The 16,050-nt window shown below is 39.9% G+C and overlaps 1 protein-coding gene across 1 annotated transcript in view; it reads right to left on the minus strand.

Moving 5' to 3' along the window:
• hspg2 (heparan sulfate proteoglycan 2) overlaps nt 1-16,050 on the minus strand; it is a 522,026-nt gene that overhangs the window by 148,596 nt on the left and 357,380 nt on the right. The window contains exons 50-52 of the mRNA XM_043675530.1: nt 14,040-14,093; nt 8,468-8,581; nt 2,708-2,860 (exon numbers count right to left, since the gene is read on the minus strand). Of these exons, the coding sequence (XP_043531465.1) occupies nt 2,708-2,860; nt 8,468-8,581; nt 14,040-14,093 (321 nt within the window). The remainder of the gene's footprint in view (nt 1-2,707; nt 2,861-8,467; nt 8,582-14,039; nt 14,094-16,050) is intronic.

Below are 16,050 nucleotides of genomic sequence, written 5' to 3' on the forward strand. Positions count from 1 at the left end.
AACACCTTCCTGTGTTACGATCGAGCCTTCCACAATCACCTGATGAAGGAGCGTCGCTCCGAAAGCTAGTGTGCTTCCAATTAAACCTGTTGGACTATAACCTGGTGTTGTGTGATTTTTAACTTTGTACACGCCAGTCCAACACCGGCATATCCAAGTCATTATTCAGACTGCGTTGCTGTGCTTTATTCATTCCAAATCTATTGCCTGCACCTTAAGTTGCACCATGCCCTGTTTGTCAATTCCCTTCACATTCGCTGACCCCTGCTGGCTACTAAGGTTTACTGCTACCTCAAATTTAACATTCCTAACCTTGCTTTGATGCCTCCCACCATCTCAACCGTCCTCTTCCCTGCATCCTACGCCAACCTTACAACTCTCTTTGCATTCCTCCTAATTCCTTCAACCACCATTAGCAGACGGGCCTTTAGCTGTTTTGGTTCTTAACCCTGGAAATCCATTCCCAAATATCTCCATCTTGCCTCCCTTCTTTAAAACCCCCTTCCTTGATGAAGTTTTTGTTACCCGAGATCTCTGTGACTTAATGCAGTCAAATTCTGACTTGATAACATTTCTGAGAAGTGCCTGGGGAGGTTTTACTACTTAAAGACTGCTATGTAAATATAACTTGTCGCTGTACACATGGAAACCAATAAAACCCCTGATCCACTCTCATGTTTTGAAAAAGTCATGTGTTGCTTTGAATCTTATTTTCATTCTGACTCAATAAGAATTGGATTAAGCAAGATGGTAATACTTTCCAGCTCACATTTGTCCTTTCCTTACTTTTGCCTTCAGTGTACAGGTGTAGGGTAATAGCTTTTGTGATTTGAAACCCACAATGGCCCAATACAGTACTGACCAGTAGCAAAGCTGTTCAAGTGGGAGACCTGAGTCTTGCTGAAATAACTTACTGAAAAGTAAACAGCCAAGAGACTGCAGAGATAATTCTCCTGGTGATTGAGTTAATTAGTTTTTTTCATGTTGCTTTGTAATGCCCATTTAAGATCAGTATCTGGCAAAGGTTTAGCACTGGAATTGGAAATGACACACAGAGTGCTGCACAATTCCTGCAACTGGACAAAATCACGGCTTCTCGAAAAAAGGATCAAGAACCAAACTGAAAACATAGAACGTGAAGCTTGCACAAATCTGAATTATGTCAAAGGATCTCAAAGAGAATAATTCATCAAATCTCTTTGGGGTTAAAAATGGAAATAAATATGGCTATGTTTCTTGAGATTCTTACATTATCAAGGCCTCGAGAATATCACCTACGGGCCTTGGATTGTTACTAATACATTTCCTGTACCCTTTGGCGATTTGTTAGTGAAAGGATTATTTACAGCAGTAAAAATTGAGAATGCTGGAGAATGTCTGGCAACATCTGTTGAGAGAGGAACAGAGTTTATGCTCAGATTTTGATATACTTTTCTTCAACACAAGAGTCTTTGGACATAAAATGCTAACTGTTTCTCTCCGCACATATGTTGCGAGACCAGCTGGGTTTCTCCAGCATTTTTTATTTTTATTTCAGATTTTCAGCATTTGGAGGATTTTGCATTTACTTTAACTCTTAAGTGCTGTAACTGTAATCAATCACACTTCATTCCTACATTTTGACCTCATTGTCAGCAAACATGACCACCCTTGTAAAAGTCACCACTTTGAAAACATGCCAGATGCCAAGTCTGTGCTATTGCATGTACTCCAGTGTATGCTCTGTCCAAGCCTAGAGTACTGTATGGACTCCACACAATAGTGTGCGATACTGCACAGTAGCATAGAGTACAATACATACTTTGTTCAGTAATATACTGTACATAGGAGAAAGTGGGACTGGAGATGCTGGAGCTCAAAGTCGAGAAAAGCACAGCAGGTCAGGCAGCATCTGAGGAGGAGATTCAATGATTTTTGCTGAAGGGCTTATGCCCGAAACGTCGATTCACAGTACTGTACATACTCTATCCAGCAGTACAGAATACAGTACATACTCCAAGCATAAACCAAATTATTACCCAGAAATGGTTCATATTGTGTAAATGGGACATACATGTGGGAACTGTATCTATGATCTAGCTAAAAGATGCATTTTCCAATTCTGCAGTACATTTCTGGTTGAATTATTTGTGACTGAGGCAACAGAAAGTATTTTTTGATATATCTCATGAAATCCATGGAATGCCTGAAACAAGGACTTTGAACTACAAATTTCCCTTCAGTGAATCTGCTCCCAGACCGTTCAAACACAAGCTCATTGCTGCAAGGGGACTCAGCTTCCACAAACTTACCCAAATTGCGTGTAAGGAAACTGATAGATCAGGGCATAATAATGAGATGCGAGGATCTGGGGGGTGTCTGGTTTCTTTCCTGGATATCAATGAAATCTAGTGCTTTAAGCACTGTCCTCAGCATAGACTAAGGACTTGAAATAAAACAGGGGCCTTCCTAATTCTGAGTGGGACACAGCAGCTCAGGTAATGAGCCTTAGGAGAGCTAATCCAGACTTATCAATTACCCAGAGGGAAAAACCAATAAAACTGATGAATGAGACACAGTGGTTCAAATTGTCTTGTATAATTCAAAATAAAGGACAAGGACAATCATTTCTAAATATTATCGGTTTCTCCCTCTAGGCGGTTGTCTCCAATGGACAGGGTGCAGGCAATATGGATACACCTTGACTGAAATTTAATTTGGCTCTTACTCTGCACATAGAGAATGGATGTGGCAATGTGATATCCAGCATTGTTTGAAGCTTTGCAGGAGTACTCCGCTTCATCGGAATGCTCCACAGCAACAATCCGTAGAAGTCCGCCCTGAATGACTGCATTTGGTGAGATAATATTACCTTGGCCCCCTGAAATAAAGAAAAGAGTAATGATGGAATTGTCCCAATAATCATATTCTGGGATAATCATATTTCTATTAATCTAACAAGGTGATTTTGTATTTTAACAGTTCAATATGTGGTATTCAAGTTAAAATTGCATGTCCTCGCCCATAATAGAGAAATTGCTTATGTAAATTTGTCATGTAATAATGATACCTGTAATCGCCAAATGGGCCATATTCATTGATTCAAGATATAATTACATGACCCACATGAGCAGCACAGTGGACTCAGAGCAAATAGGCAGGAAATTTCACACTGCGTCCCATGTTTTTCCTGAAGCTTACAGAATGGCAATTAAATCTCTTTTTGGAGTCTTCATTTCCTGCTTGAAATTAAAAATCTCGGCAATATTCTCTCGAAGTCCAAGAGAAAATATAAACTAGTGTGGTAATAACCCAACTGCTGATTTGCTCCAAGCCCAACCGTGTTGCTAAACGGTTTAGTTCTGATGACTGCATTCAAAATGTGAACATAGGGATTGATCACGGATATTATTTTCTATATTTTGGATTGATAGATACAGCACACTGATTCCATTACTCAGGTTGTGATCTTTTCACATCCACTCTTATTTATTGACTTTTCTCAGGATAGTTACAAATCTGTGAAACTGCACAGTACAATGCATTAGTTTTGCAAAACTGACGATTTGTATCTCTGGCTATGAAAGATCTCAGAAGCTCAGATTTTAAGTGATCTGCAACTCTCCCTCCAGCTTGTCAGAGCAACACAAGACTAAAAGACAGCCAACATTCAACATTTCCAACCATTAGCAAATATTAGACTCTAGCTGGATACTCTTCCTATGTTCCCCGAGTATTAAAAAAATTATTTAAATGAGTTAACACTTCCATTAATTTAGCAGGTGGGGAGTTAAAAGTGTCTGTCCATAAGGAGTGCTTATTCTTATTCAAACTCCTTGGAGGTGGCTGTGCAAACTTCCTTGCAAATTCTTTCAGGAATCTTCAAGCTTGTGCCAAGATTTCCAAAGTGCGTGCTGTCAGATTCAGACAGTGTTAGAGAGACTGGAATGGCTGGGGTGTGGTTTGTTGGTACATTTAGCATGCATTTCCCAAATGTCACTCAGTTGTATTTCTGATGTGGTCAAGAATTGGTCTGGAAATCTTTAGTTTGTTTGGTGTGTGTGTAGAATTACTGTGTCTGAAGGTTCTTTTAAATAAGGGTCTGTGTTACAGAAGGTCACTGAAGTGAAGGCAGCATTGTGCTTTTAATGCCAGAAAATGCTTTGATGATTAGTCCAACTGCAACTAAAGAAAATGACCAGCTTTTATGTTAGGAAATGCATAAGATTTTCAAACAAAATGAGTCATATTTGGGCATTTCAAAGCCTCATTCTTGGTCACGACATTGTGGTTCCAGCCGCAATTTATACCTCAAGAGGGACTCATAGCAAATTGTTCAGTTTGAAAAGAAGCAGTTTCAGATCTTCATGGGCAGTCGAGTGGCAAGTTGGTAAGGTGGCTCAGTGATTAGCACTGCTGCCTCACAGCACCAGGGTCCTGGGTTCAATTTCAGCCTCAGGTGACTGTGTGGAGTTTGCACATTCTCCCCGTGTCTGCGTGGGTTTCCTCCGGGACTCCGGTTTCCTCCCACAATCCAAAGATGTGCAGGTCAGGTGAATTGGCCATGCTAAATTGCCCATAATGTTAGGTGTATTAGTCAGGGGTAAATACAGGGTAGAGGAATGGGTCTGGGTGGGTTACTCTTCAGAGGGGCGGTGTGGACTTGTTGGGCCGAAGAACCTGTTTCCATACTGTAGAGACTCTAAGCTAATCTTCAAACCCTAGCAGACTCATCTCAATGTTCAAGACCACTCTTATTTGGGTATTCTGCTTAGTTTCAGTCATGACAATACATGCAGTATGACTTTGGGTCATTTTAAACAATTTTAAAATGTTTCTAGTTGACAGATTGATCTTCTGGGTTGGTAAATTAGTGTTTCCAATTTATCAAATCAAAACAAAAAGTTAGTACTTATCTTTTGGCAAATTGGTGAAGACAGTGGCACAGTAGTACTGTAGATATGGACTCAAGACCCACAACAACAGTGGAATTTAAATTCAATTATGGAATCTGGAACTGATGGTAGCAGTGATGTGGAGATTTTGGTGTTGTACTGGGGTGGACAAAGCCATAAGTCACATGACACCAGGTCCAACAGGTTTATTTGAAATCACAAGCTTTCGGAATGCTGCTCCTTCATCAGGTGAAGTGGAGAGAAATGCGCAGGCACAGAATATATACATTCCCACAGTATTATACATAAAATACTACCTATATATCCTGTGTCAGTGCACTTCCCTTCCCTTCACCTGATGAAGGAGCAGTGCTCCAAAAGCTTGTGATTGCAAATAAACCTGTTAAGACTATAACCTGGTGCCGGGTTCCTTTGACTAAATCTGGAATTGAAAGTTAATCACAACGATTGTAACCCCAAAACTACCATCAATTGCAGTAAAATCCCACCTGGTTCACTAATTTCCTAGAGGGAAGGAAACTTGCCATTCTTAACTGGAGTGACCTACATGGGACTCCACAGCCACAGAAATATGGTCGACTCTAAAATGGCCTAGAAAGTGGCTCAATTCAAGGGAAATTAAGAACGGCAACAAATAAGTGGTAAAGGAATAGCCTTCAACTGTGAATTATAAAAAAAATGTCAAAACAACTCTTTGTGACTTCTGAAGGTTTCTTTGTATATTCAGATGGAAACTACAGCCTGAATGGTCATAAAATGGCGAGCCTCTGTCATTATAAAATAGTGGTGGAGACTCAAATCCAGACACTCTGCCCCTGGTTTTGGAAGTGGGGGTGGAATGGGGCGGCCTCTAATTTACATATCCATGATTCACAGAGGGGACTGCATGTGTTAAAGTGCAGCTGTCCCTCTCTGATCTGACTTTCACTGTGTGGAATGTTTAATACATGATTGGTGCTCTTTAGAGCTGTTGAAAGAAGGTTTAAAGAGTTTTTGTAGAGGAGGGTATTTTGATCATTTTGTGGGTGGTCAAATGCTCTCTGGGATTGTTAAAACTAGATATGAATGTGCCTAAGCAGTATATAAACTTCTGAGAGTTATCAAAGGAAACTGTCAAGGTATTTAAAACTTCTGCCCATTAAATACTTGAAAAATATGAATAAAAATACCCAAGTGGTTATATAATTGTTTTTAAGTTGGACTGTAAGTATGAATGCTTGTTATTATAAAACAAGTTAAATGTAGTGATTTTTAAAAAAAATGTCCAACAATAGTATTCTTTATATTCATCAATGGACGCAAAATATTTAATCTCAGTATTGGATGAGTTGGTATGGTAATTGTGGGTGGTAGGTGGGGGAATTAGTTGCATGAGGCTATAAGAGGTCATGAGCAAAGGATCGAGGGCCATAGTTTGTTTTGGAGGATAGGAGGGCCCAAGGAAGGTGAGGGAAAGTCTATTTTACCTTGACAGTTCTTTTCAATGCTTCAATAAAATGCCAATGTGCTAAGGCAGGTTTTCCAACTGGCAAGCTTCACACATATTCCAGGGTTGCCTGCCATGACTTTCACAAACCACCACTGCCCAGAATGAAAATCTGGAGAGCTGGGCACTTTATCTTGGGTTGAGTACTCAGAGTAGGGATTATTCTAACTCTCTGCTCCTGGAAAACGGAATTTAGGCCCTGGTGACTTAGGCCACTGTGCAGAGCAGAAGCTCAGTAGCTGATGTGCCCTCTCTGTTTGAATTCTCAATTGTGAAACTTTGGAGCAGATAGCTCTGTGAATAATTCTAATACTGTAGCAGTGACTATCCTTCCTGAGCATGTTTAAAGTGCCAGATTGGTACAAGTTCCATTTTTAATTTAGGCAAACTTGGACACATGGAGAAAGTGAGGTCTGCAGATGCTGGAGACCAGAGTTGAAAAGTGTGGTGCTGGAAAAGCGCAGCAGGCTAGGCAGCATCCGAGGAGCAGGAGAATTGACTTTTCGGGCATAAGCCCTTCTTCAGGAATGAGTCTGGTGTGCCAAGCGGGCTGAGATAAAAGGTGGGGGGCGCTGGGAATACGATAGGTGGAAGGAGGTGAGGGTGAAGGCCGGAGAGGGGGTGGGGGCAGAGAGGTCGGGAAGAAGATTGCAGGTCAACAGGGCGGAGAGAAACTAAATTATACTGACCAGCACTGGATTTGGCATCATTGGCAAGACAATCATTATGAAGTCCGTCATGTGCTCAGAAAAGACTGGTTTAGAGATAGCCTTCTCTGTGCTTACAGAGCAAGATTTGAGGTTAATAAAGCCATAGAGTGATTAATACCTGACTTGTAATGGAAGAGCCAGAGTTCCCAAACCAGAAAGGAAGAGTTCAGACAGGAACCTTCTTTGAGATCTACCCCATGACCTGGACAACTTGGATTGAAAGCTACATTTTAGAGATTCATCAGCTTCTCAAGAGTTCACTCAAAGACTTTGATAGTTTAGTCCAGGTTTTTGTTCTCACAACATCACTACTCGGAGCACTAAATGGTAGGCTTTACCACAGTTCCTGCTGATCTCACTCTTTCCACCTTGACCTTTAAAGGTAATGATTTAGTTAGCCTCATTGCCAAATCATCCCACAGTCTAATGTTTGACCTTGAATCTCTCAGTTGATAAAGCAATTTTCAAGCATTGTAGCTTATTCCTTATATAATTACAATGGTTCCAGCACAGAAGGCAATTCAGACAATTCAGTCTGTCAACTAATCTTTCAATTTGATCTTTCCCTGTAACCCAACAAATTCTTCCACTTCAAGTAGTTGTCCACTGACCATTTTGAAAGCCACAATCAGGCCTGCCTCTACCAATCTCTCAGATGGTACATTCCAGATCCTGACCATTCAGTGGGTTAAAAAAAACTTTTCAAATTTCGCCTTTGGAAAAATAACCAATGTCCTCTGCTATGAATAGATTCTCTGCATTTACTCTGTCCAGATAGTTCTATTAGAGCAGTGCTGGAAACGTACAGCAGGTCAGGCAGCATCCACGGAGCAGGAAAATCGACGTTGCAGGCAGGACCCTTCATCAAGAATCCTGATGAAGGGCTCCTGCCCGGAACGCCAATTTTCCTGCTCCTCAGATGCTACCTGACCTGCTGGGCATTTCCAGCACCACTCTAATCTGGACTCTAATCTCCAGTCCTTACCTTTGCCCAGATCTCTCTATGATGAGCTCCTCACTCAAATCTCCTCACAGCCATCTTTGAGGAGGACAATCCCAGCTTCTCCAATTTATCCCAGTAACTGAAGTCCCTCATCTTCAGAACGATTCTAATGATGTTTTTTCTGCACCCTAATATCAACACATCCTTCCACAAGGGAGGCATCCAGAATTGGACACTAGCAGACTGAAGATCTTATGAGGGATCATCATAACCTCTTTGCTTTTGTATTTTACTTCACTTAATTGTGAAGCATGAATTAGAGCAAATTTCTCATATTGGTAAAATCCATTGTTCTAGTAAGCATTTAATTAGGTTTTTAAAATAACGAACATTGGGCTAATTATAACATCACAGTATCATTAAGAGAACCTACCAAACCATTCCAGAGTTGGCGGTGGATTGCCAGTTGCAGTGCATCGGAATTCTGCGGTCTGCCCCTGCTTGACTGTTAGGATGGGAGGCTCAACTGTTGCTACAGGTGCTGCTGCTATAGCAAGGCAAAACATAATTTTATTCAAGTATGTTAATAACAATATATTCCTCGAGGCCATTTGGTTTGCCTGGAGCTGTACAGAAGCTCTTCTCCAAGCTCCATTGCCCAGTAGGGCCAGGGAATGAGAAATGAAGTAGATCCATGAAGTGAATGAATAACATGCTTTTAAATGATGAAAATAAATTGTTTGGCAACAGGCCAGTTAAAAAAAAACAGGACTTTGTTTTGATCAAGGCATTATCAGACTGGAGTGCAGTGGTTGAGAAGTACAGTGAAACACTGAATTATTGCTGGTTTACAGATGTCTTGAGTGAAGCCCCAACATTTGCACCAATTCTGTTTAATTTGTGGTGGTTAGATACCATCAACTAATGAATCAAGGAACTGAAATAACAATGAAGTACAGTACATTTTGCAACTAAAAGAGGGAACACAATGCCCTGCGTGACCGTCAATTTATTGATCTGCAACTCAAGAAGTCAAACTGGTGATGGAACCATAATTTGGGGACTTCCACACTCTTCTGATCCTTTATTGTATGAATGCCCTGTGACTGGACCCACAGATGCTTTAAGAATGGGAAACAAAATTGTCTGCTGTTACTTATCCCGTAAAACCCTCTTTTATAAATTCAACTGCTTTGGTGGCAATGCCCATCACCGAGATTGTCATTTGCACAATATTTCCCAGCACGATGACAATGAGGAGACCTTTTTTCAAAGCCAGCTTTCTTTTTCAAGTAATAAGAGTTAAGAGTAATAGGGAATGCTGGAAAAACTTGGTGGGTGTGTCAGCATCTGTGGACAGAGAAACAGAGTTAATGTTTTGAGTTAGATATGATGCTTCTTTAGTTCCAAAGTCAACAGTTTCTCTCTATGCACAGATACTGCCAGACCTGCTGAGTTTCTCCAACATTGTGTGTTTTTTTTTCAGATTGCCAAACATCCACAGTTTATTGCTTTTACAAAATAAATATGTACTGATACTAGAAAAGTGTGTGTTTGGAAAAAAAAACTTGTCAAAGGAACTGTGCATGAAAAAATGCCACAGATAATCACTTAAGTGAACTGCCTAATGCTACTTAAATCTTAACTTTGCACATTGAGTTACTTAGAGAAAGAATGGAGACAATTCATTTATTTTGCTTGATTCAAAAACCCAACTTGAAACTAAAAAAGACAGATTGTACTCAATTTTGCAGATAGAATATCACACCCCTAATTTTCTTCCATCTTTTGGGAAAAAAAAATTGTTTTGAAGGTGGTGAGTTTTTCTCCTTTATTGAATATTCAAGTCTTCATGAAACTGTATGGGATCTTCTGCCATTATTTCTGGCCAGAATGAAATTTAAGTCTAGGAAATCTAGAAACAGGAGGAGGGTATTCAGCCCTTTTAAGCAGAAATGTCTTTATTTCACTGTTTCAGGATTCCAAGAATGAGCATGACTCTTTACAAGCATAACACCCTGACAATGTTTCCATCAATTGGCTCCAAAGGCAGTTAAACTTGCCACTGAAATGTTCGCTGAAATCAAAGTAACCCAATTAACAGGTTCCAATGAAATGAACAGTCAGTTTGGTTTGTACTGCTTAATTGAATCAGTTGCAGAAAATGTAAAAACAGGACATTATCCATTCTTTCACTGATTATATTGGTGTAATATTCATTGTTGCTGGGATTAGGAGATCTCTCAACTTTGGGAATCTGATACACTGATTCATGGGATATTGAATTCTACAATCACAATCTCCAGCTTCATTTTTATGTTTAGAGTTTGGAAAAAGATACCTATTTTGGGTTAACTTTTATTTTTGGGCTGTTTTCTCTCAAAGTTGTAACATATTCATGAACTTTGTCTCTAGCAAGTGTGCCCTTTGTAAATTTTGAGATCATGGTGAAGTACAGTCGAGATGTACATAATTTGGGAACTCAGTACCAATATTAACCAAAGAAGTGGTGTACAGTGTCATTACATTAAGAGTAGCGCAGTGTTCTCTCTGCCCAAAATGATAAATCTACCTCACTGCACTAGTGTGATATTTTCCCATGTTGTGGCCTTACTAAGGGAGGCTTCCAATCTACTGCCAATTAGGGGAAGTTTTATTCAAGCCTGTAGGCATTCGACTACCCAAGCTCATTTCACACACAACTTCCTGCACACAGGAGACTTCTTCCCATGAGTCAGATCGCTCTCTCCCTTATCTTTTCAACTTTCTTTTCACTTAGTATCATCTGTCTTCCAACTTTTCTTTGCCAAAGATCCCTATATCCATCTCACATTCTGACAGCTTTTGGCAGTATTGTGGCCGCATTGGCTATCAGCAGATCGATTTTCATTCACAGATGTAATTGGCTGTTTAATCCAGCACCACATCTGGCTGTATCATTTCAATCACTATCAGGTTCTCAGATTTCCAACAGAGAAAAGCATCTGGGGCACTAAGCACAGTTGATAAGGTTTAAAGACAATACACTGAAACTGTCTGAGTCGACTGAATATCTTACGACAGGCCAAGAGTTAAGTAAGGGCACCTGGGCAGATTTTCTAGGCCCTCCTACAAGGGAAAAACTTTAAAGGTTTCACGTGACAATTCAGAAGGCAAAACTTTGTGCTGTGTATAATTAAGGCCCACCATTCCCCTGACATTACATATTCCAAACACAAGTTAGTGAAAGCATACTGAGGACTAAAAGTGGAGTATATCTCTGAAACTGGTCACATCGGCAGGGTGTCATGACCATGTCCTTTGAAGAACTTGCCTGTTTCCAATTTCTGTAAGTTCTCCATGGAATTGGTTTACTTTTACAAGGGATTTGTATTCCAGTCACTGAAAGCAGTCCAGCTCAAAGTAGAATATTAACGTGATACTGTCAACATTTCTTTAGTGCTCATTTTTAATGAGTTTAGATTTCTAAGTTTTTTGATGGGTGAGAAAGGGAATATTTGAAACAAAATGTAATTCACCCATCGTGGTGTTGGAGAACTAAAGCAACTTCTGATAAATTTTGTAATTTTCACAAGTCCTCTTTGTAATATAAAAATAAGTTTTTAAATAAAAGTGAAACAAGTATTTTTCATTTATCAGGAACCAAGGGGTAATGAGTGGGTTTTTTGGTGTAGAATGGCATGAACCTCTGAGCTGGGTCCCATGAAGTGGTCTGACCCTACAATGCTGATGCAAACTGACAGGCCCAATCAAGCCAATAAGCTGGTTTCACATTTTCTGTGCCAGCTTGGCAGCAGACGGGTTGGAACAATAACACTGTGTAAAGTAAGGGAGATAATTCAGAGTTCTGGAGAAAGGGTCTGGGATTGCAGCCAGCTTTTAATACATTATAGCAACTGCATGATGAGTCAGTTTTTGTTATTTATGCTGATGAGCGCAATGAAAAGCAAGGACAAACCATCAACAGCACAATGACTAAACTCAGCAAGGTTGGAAGTTCTCACCCAATTCTCCCACAGTCAGACTGTGGCCAAAAGTCACAGGTTTCAGTTCTGCAACCATTTTAACTTTACATGAATCTGTCAGGTTTCGCTGGAGCCAGATGCTAAAATTAGACACTCTGAGATAACTTTCTTCGTGATGATAGTGCTGAAGAGACAAGTGAAGCAATGTGTGGAGGGATGCATGCAAATGATGATGCCAATGGAACACAACAGAATCCAACACAGCAGAAGAAATGATGGATGCTGCATTTTAGTTGCGTGGCATTTTATCTGTAGAACCTTATTGTTTGAAAAAAAAATGAAGTGAACTGAAATAAATTCTAACTTCAAATGTGCAAGCACTTTAGCCTGTGTTCTCCTTTGTTAGCAATATGGGAACGGGAGGTGGCAACTTCAGCCTCAAGAGCCTGTTACACAATTTCATTTCATTTTAACTGATCTCTGTTTTGACCCCCTCTTGCCTAACAAAAATCTCAGTTCAATTTGAAATTTTCACCTGATCCCAGCTTCAACAGCATTTGGGGGCAAGACAGTTCCAGGTTCTCACTCCCCCTTGTGTGAAGAAATCCTTCAAAATTATCCCTGAATGAGTGAGCTCTGGATTTTAAGGATGATTCCCCTTAATTTGGACTCTCCAATCACAGGAAATCTATGCTGTTTGACCTGAAACACCACACTTAGACAACCTCATGAACTTCTATATTTAAAGGAATACAAGTCTGGTCTACATAAATTATTTTCATTACCTAACCCTTCTAATCCTGGTGTCATGCTGATGCAGCTGTGCTGTACTCACTCCAAAACCAAAATCCCTTTTCTGAGTTGCAATGCATAGAACTGAATACGGTACTATAGATAAAGTCTAACCAAAGCTTTATACAACTATCGCATAACTTTCATCCCTTGTCATTCCAATGCATCAAGTTAGGAAAACTGACATTCTATTTTCATGCTGATATTGAAGTCCAATTTTCACTTTGCCGATCACTACCATAAACATCATGATGGGTTAAACTTTCCACCTTCTGAATACGTGCTTTCTTAATTGGCTGTAATGGTTTAACTTAGCTTGTCGCATGTATAACATTATGGATCCCATCCGTTGAAATTGTGCGCACAGACTTGGGATACAGAAAGACCCTTTCCTGGATAAACGTAGCGTTGCAAGCTTCACCATACCAAAACAAAATGTTAAAAGTTGCCATCGGTTGACAATAAAGCAGATTGACAAATTACATGTGTAGACAAACATCTCATGCTGACACAAAGTGTGATCTGGCATTGAAGCAAATGAATGATTTAGTTAGGCTCATGCACAAAACCGGCAGTGGGGGGTGGGGTGGGGGGTGGTAAACAACATGCCAAAAATGGATCTCAAGAAAATTGTAGAGTCTTCTGTTTGTATGCATGCACTTTTTAAAACATCATTCTACAAGGTTACAATTTGTGAAAATTAACTGCATCAAATGAAACATCACAATCACATCTGACATCATGGGCTAATGTTGGTGTACGTACTCCATTTGCAAATGCAGAGATGACAGGGTGAGGATCTGCTATTTTTTGAATGGAAAGTTATAAATTCATTGTTCGTTATCTCTTCATCTTGAATGGAGTCAGCAAAAAACCTCTTTCAAATGCATGCAAATGCAGTGCTTCAGAATAGTGCTCATCTGCTTAAAAGGGACAGGTGACCTAGGAATGGATGAATATACCCTGAAAATTGGAGACATTTCTGTAGAAAGGATGAGAGTAAGGAGAAAAGACTTGGGGCTTTTTTAAGGAATATATTTATATACAGGGGAAAGGGGATGAGAATCCACTGTCGTACTTAATGCCATTGAATGGTATTGGGTCATCCTTTACAAGTTCTGCTTTGCTTACGAAGAATGTACACCAATGATTTGATAACTTTTGGATAGGAGTGTGGATAATAGATACATATATGAGAAAGAGAGAGAAAGATTCCAGAAAAATGAATGTCATACCATGCCGACTTACATTGCTTGTTTCCTTCTAGTATTTCAAGTGATTGAAAATGGAGCTGGGATGTAGCTGTGGAGTTAACACGTGACATTAAATATCTAGTGATTACATGATATGAGGACAATCATACCCCATTCATCTCCAGATAGTGAAAAGCAAAAAACATACCGCATGGCTCAGATTCAGACTGGATACATATACAATGACCTCACTGAAAATGTTGTCAGGTTAAGCATCTACTATCCTAAAAAAATCTGTTCTTGCAACAGAATCCACATGATGAAAAGACAAGTAGATGAGCACTTTCAGTTAAGTTGCAAACATTTAGCCCGAAATATATTGATTAGTTCAGTTGAAGGTTCTGCACTGAGTTAGAATCTAAGATCCAAATACTTTGCTTTTCAGTCCATCATTTCACTGTATGAGGGGGAAAATCAATTGACCAGGAAAATGTATTTTCAAAAAAATGTCAATTTTCTTGATTGTGACACCAATTGAAGGATTTAATCTTGGAGGTGAAAGAAATGACTGAACTAGGAAAGGCAAGGATTGAAAAATAAGGATGAGAATTTTCAAATGGGGGGAATTCTTTCATTAGGAACCCAAACAGATTGTGTAGCACAGGGAAGACTGGTGAATGGGGCTTGGTTTAAGGGTAAAAGATCATCCAAAATGGTGCTGCTCAAGTTTACAGAAGTTAGAATGTGGGAGAGCAGCTAGGAGTACATTGGAGTAGACAAGTCCACAGGAAGTAAAGGCATGACTGAGGCTACACAATAGTGTCATTGTTGGATGATGCTACTGAGAAATAACAACTTTTAGTGGTGGTGTGGTTTGAATTAGAAATCGCCTTGGGGTCAAATGTGACACAAGTTTACACAAGGTTTAATTCAGTCTCGGACAGTTTCTGGGAATGTTCTTGGCTGCAGAATAGAATGGGGGTGGCTTTGCTTTTCTTAATATTTAACTTGGAATATTAAATGACCCTATGCTTCAAATCTACTTATGAGGTAAATTTTTTTTAAGCAGGAAGGAGTTTTACCATGAAGAACTACCAGCTCATCGCTGAGTCATTTAAATGAGTTATGTAAATGAATTAGAGTTTTTCTTTATGTCAATCGTCACAAAAATGAGTTCACCATGATTGGCTCCTTTGGATCTCCCAAACCAAAACATACAGGAGTTGAAAGAAAATTGTAACTACTTAAACAATGGTCAACTGGTTTGCAAGTCTACACACTGGCTATGACTTGGTATGACCAGCACCTTCAACTTTTCTGAAGAAGTGTAAGCTTTTCAATGCAGAGATGAGCACACCCTCAGAATGCAGTAGGGACCAAGGAAACGTTGACAGCATTAATTTCATTCTGCAAAGCTCTAGCTGGAGTTTGTGTGTCTCAGGCCATTTTCAATGTTGGGAATAATGCACAAACTCAGTGACTCCAAAAAGACCAAAGCGCAACAAGCAGGAGCACAGAGTAGAAGATGGGAAATGCAGAGAAGATCAGGTCTTTTGCTGAAGCCAGTGCAGAGGAGATGCAGAGAGGCTGAGAAGCAGGAATTGAAAAAGAACAGGGTAAAGATGAGGAAATTAAGGAAAACAGAAGGACGGAAAAGGAACTCAATTACAACAAAAGGCATGATGTCGAGGAAGCTCAAACAAATGATTGTCTTTTAGCACATACAGAATCCCAGTTAAAAAGATCATAGCAAGTGCAATCAATTCAAACCAAATTGCTCAAGAACTCTAATAAACTTCTTGTGAAGTAAATGATCCCCATGGTAGGCTTATGCGGAAAGTCAGGAGGCATGGGATAGTGGGAAGTTTGGCCAGTTGGATAGAGAACTGGCTATTCGGTCGAAGTCAGAGAGTGGTGGTAGATGGTAAATATTCAGCCTGGAGCCCAGTTACAAGTGGAGTTCCGCAGGGATCAGTTCTGGGTCCTCTGCTGTTCGTAATTTTTATTAATGACTTGGATGAGGGAGCCGAGGGGTGGGTCAGTAAATTTGCAGATGATACAAAGAT

This window comes from Chiloscyllium plagiosum, chromosome 34, assembly GCF_004010195.1.
Source record: "Chiloscyllium plagiosum isolate BGI_BamShark_2017 chromosome 34, ASM401019v2, whole genome shotgun sequence".
NCBI classification, from domain to species: Eukaryota; Metazoa; Chordata; class Chondrichthyes; order Orectolobiformes; family Hemiscylliidae; genus Chiloscyllium; species Chiloscyllium plagiosum.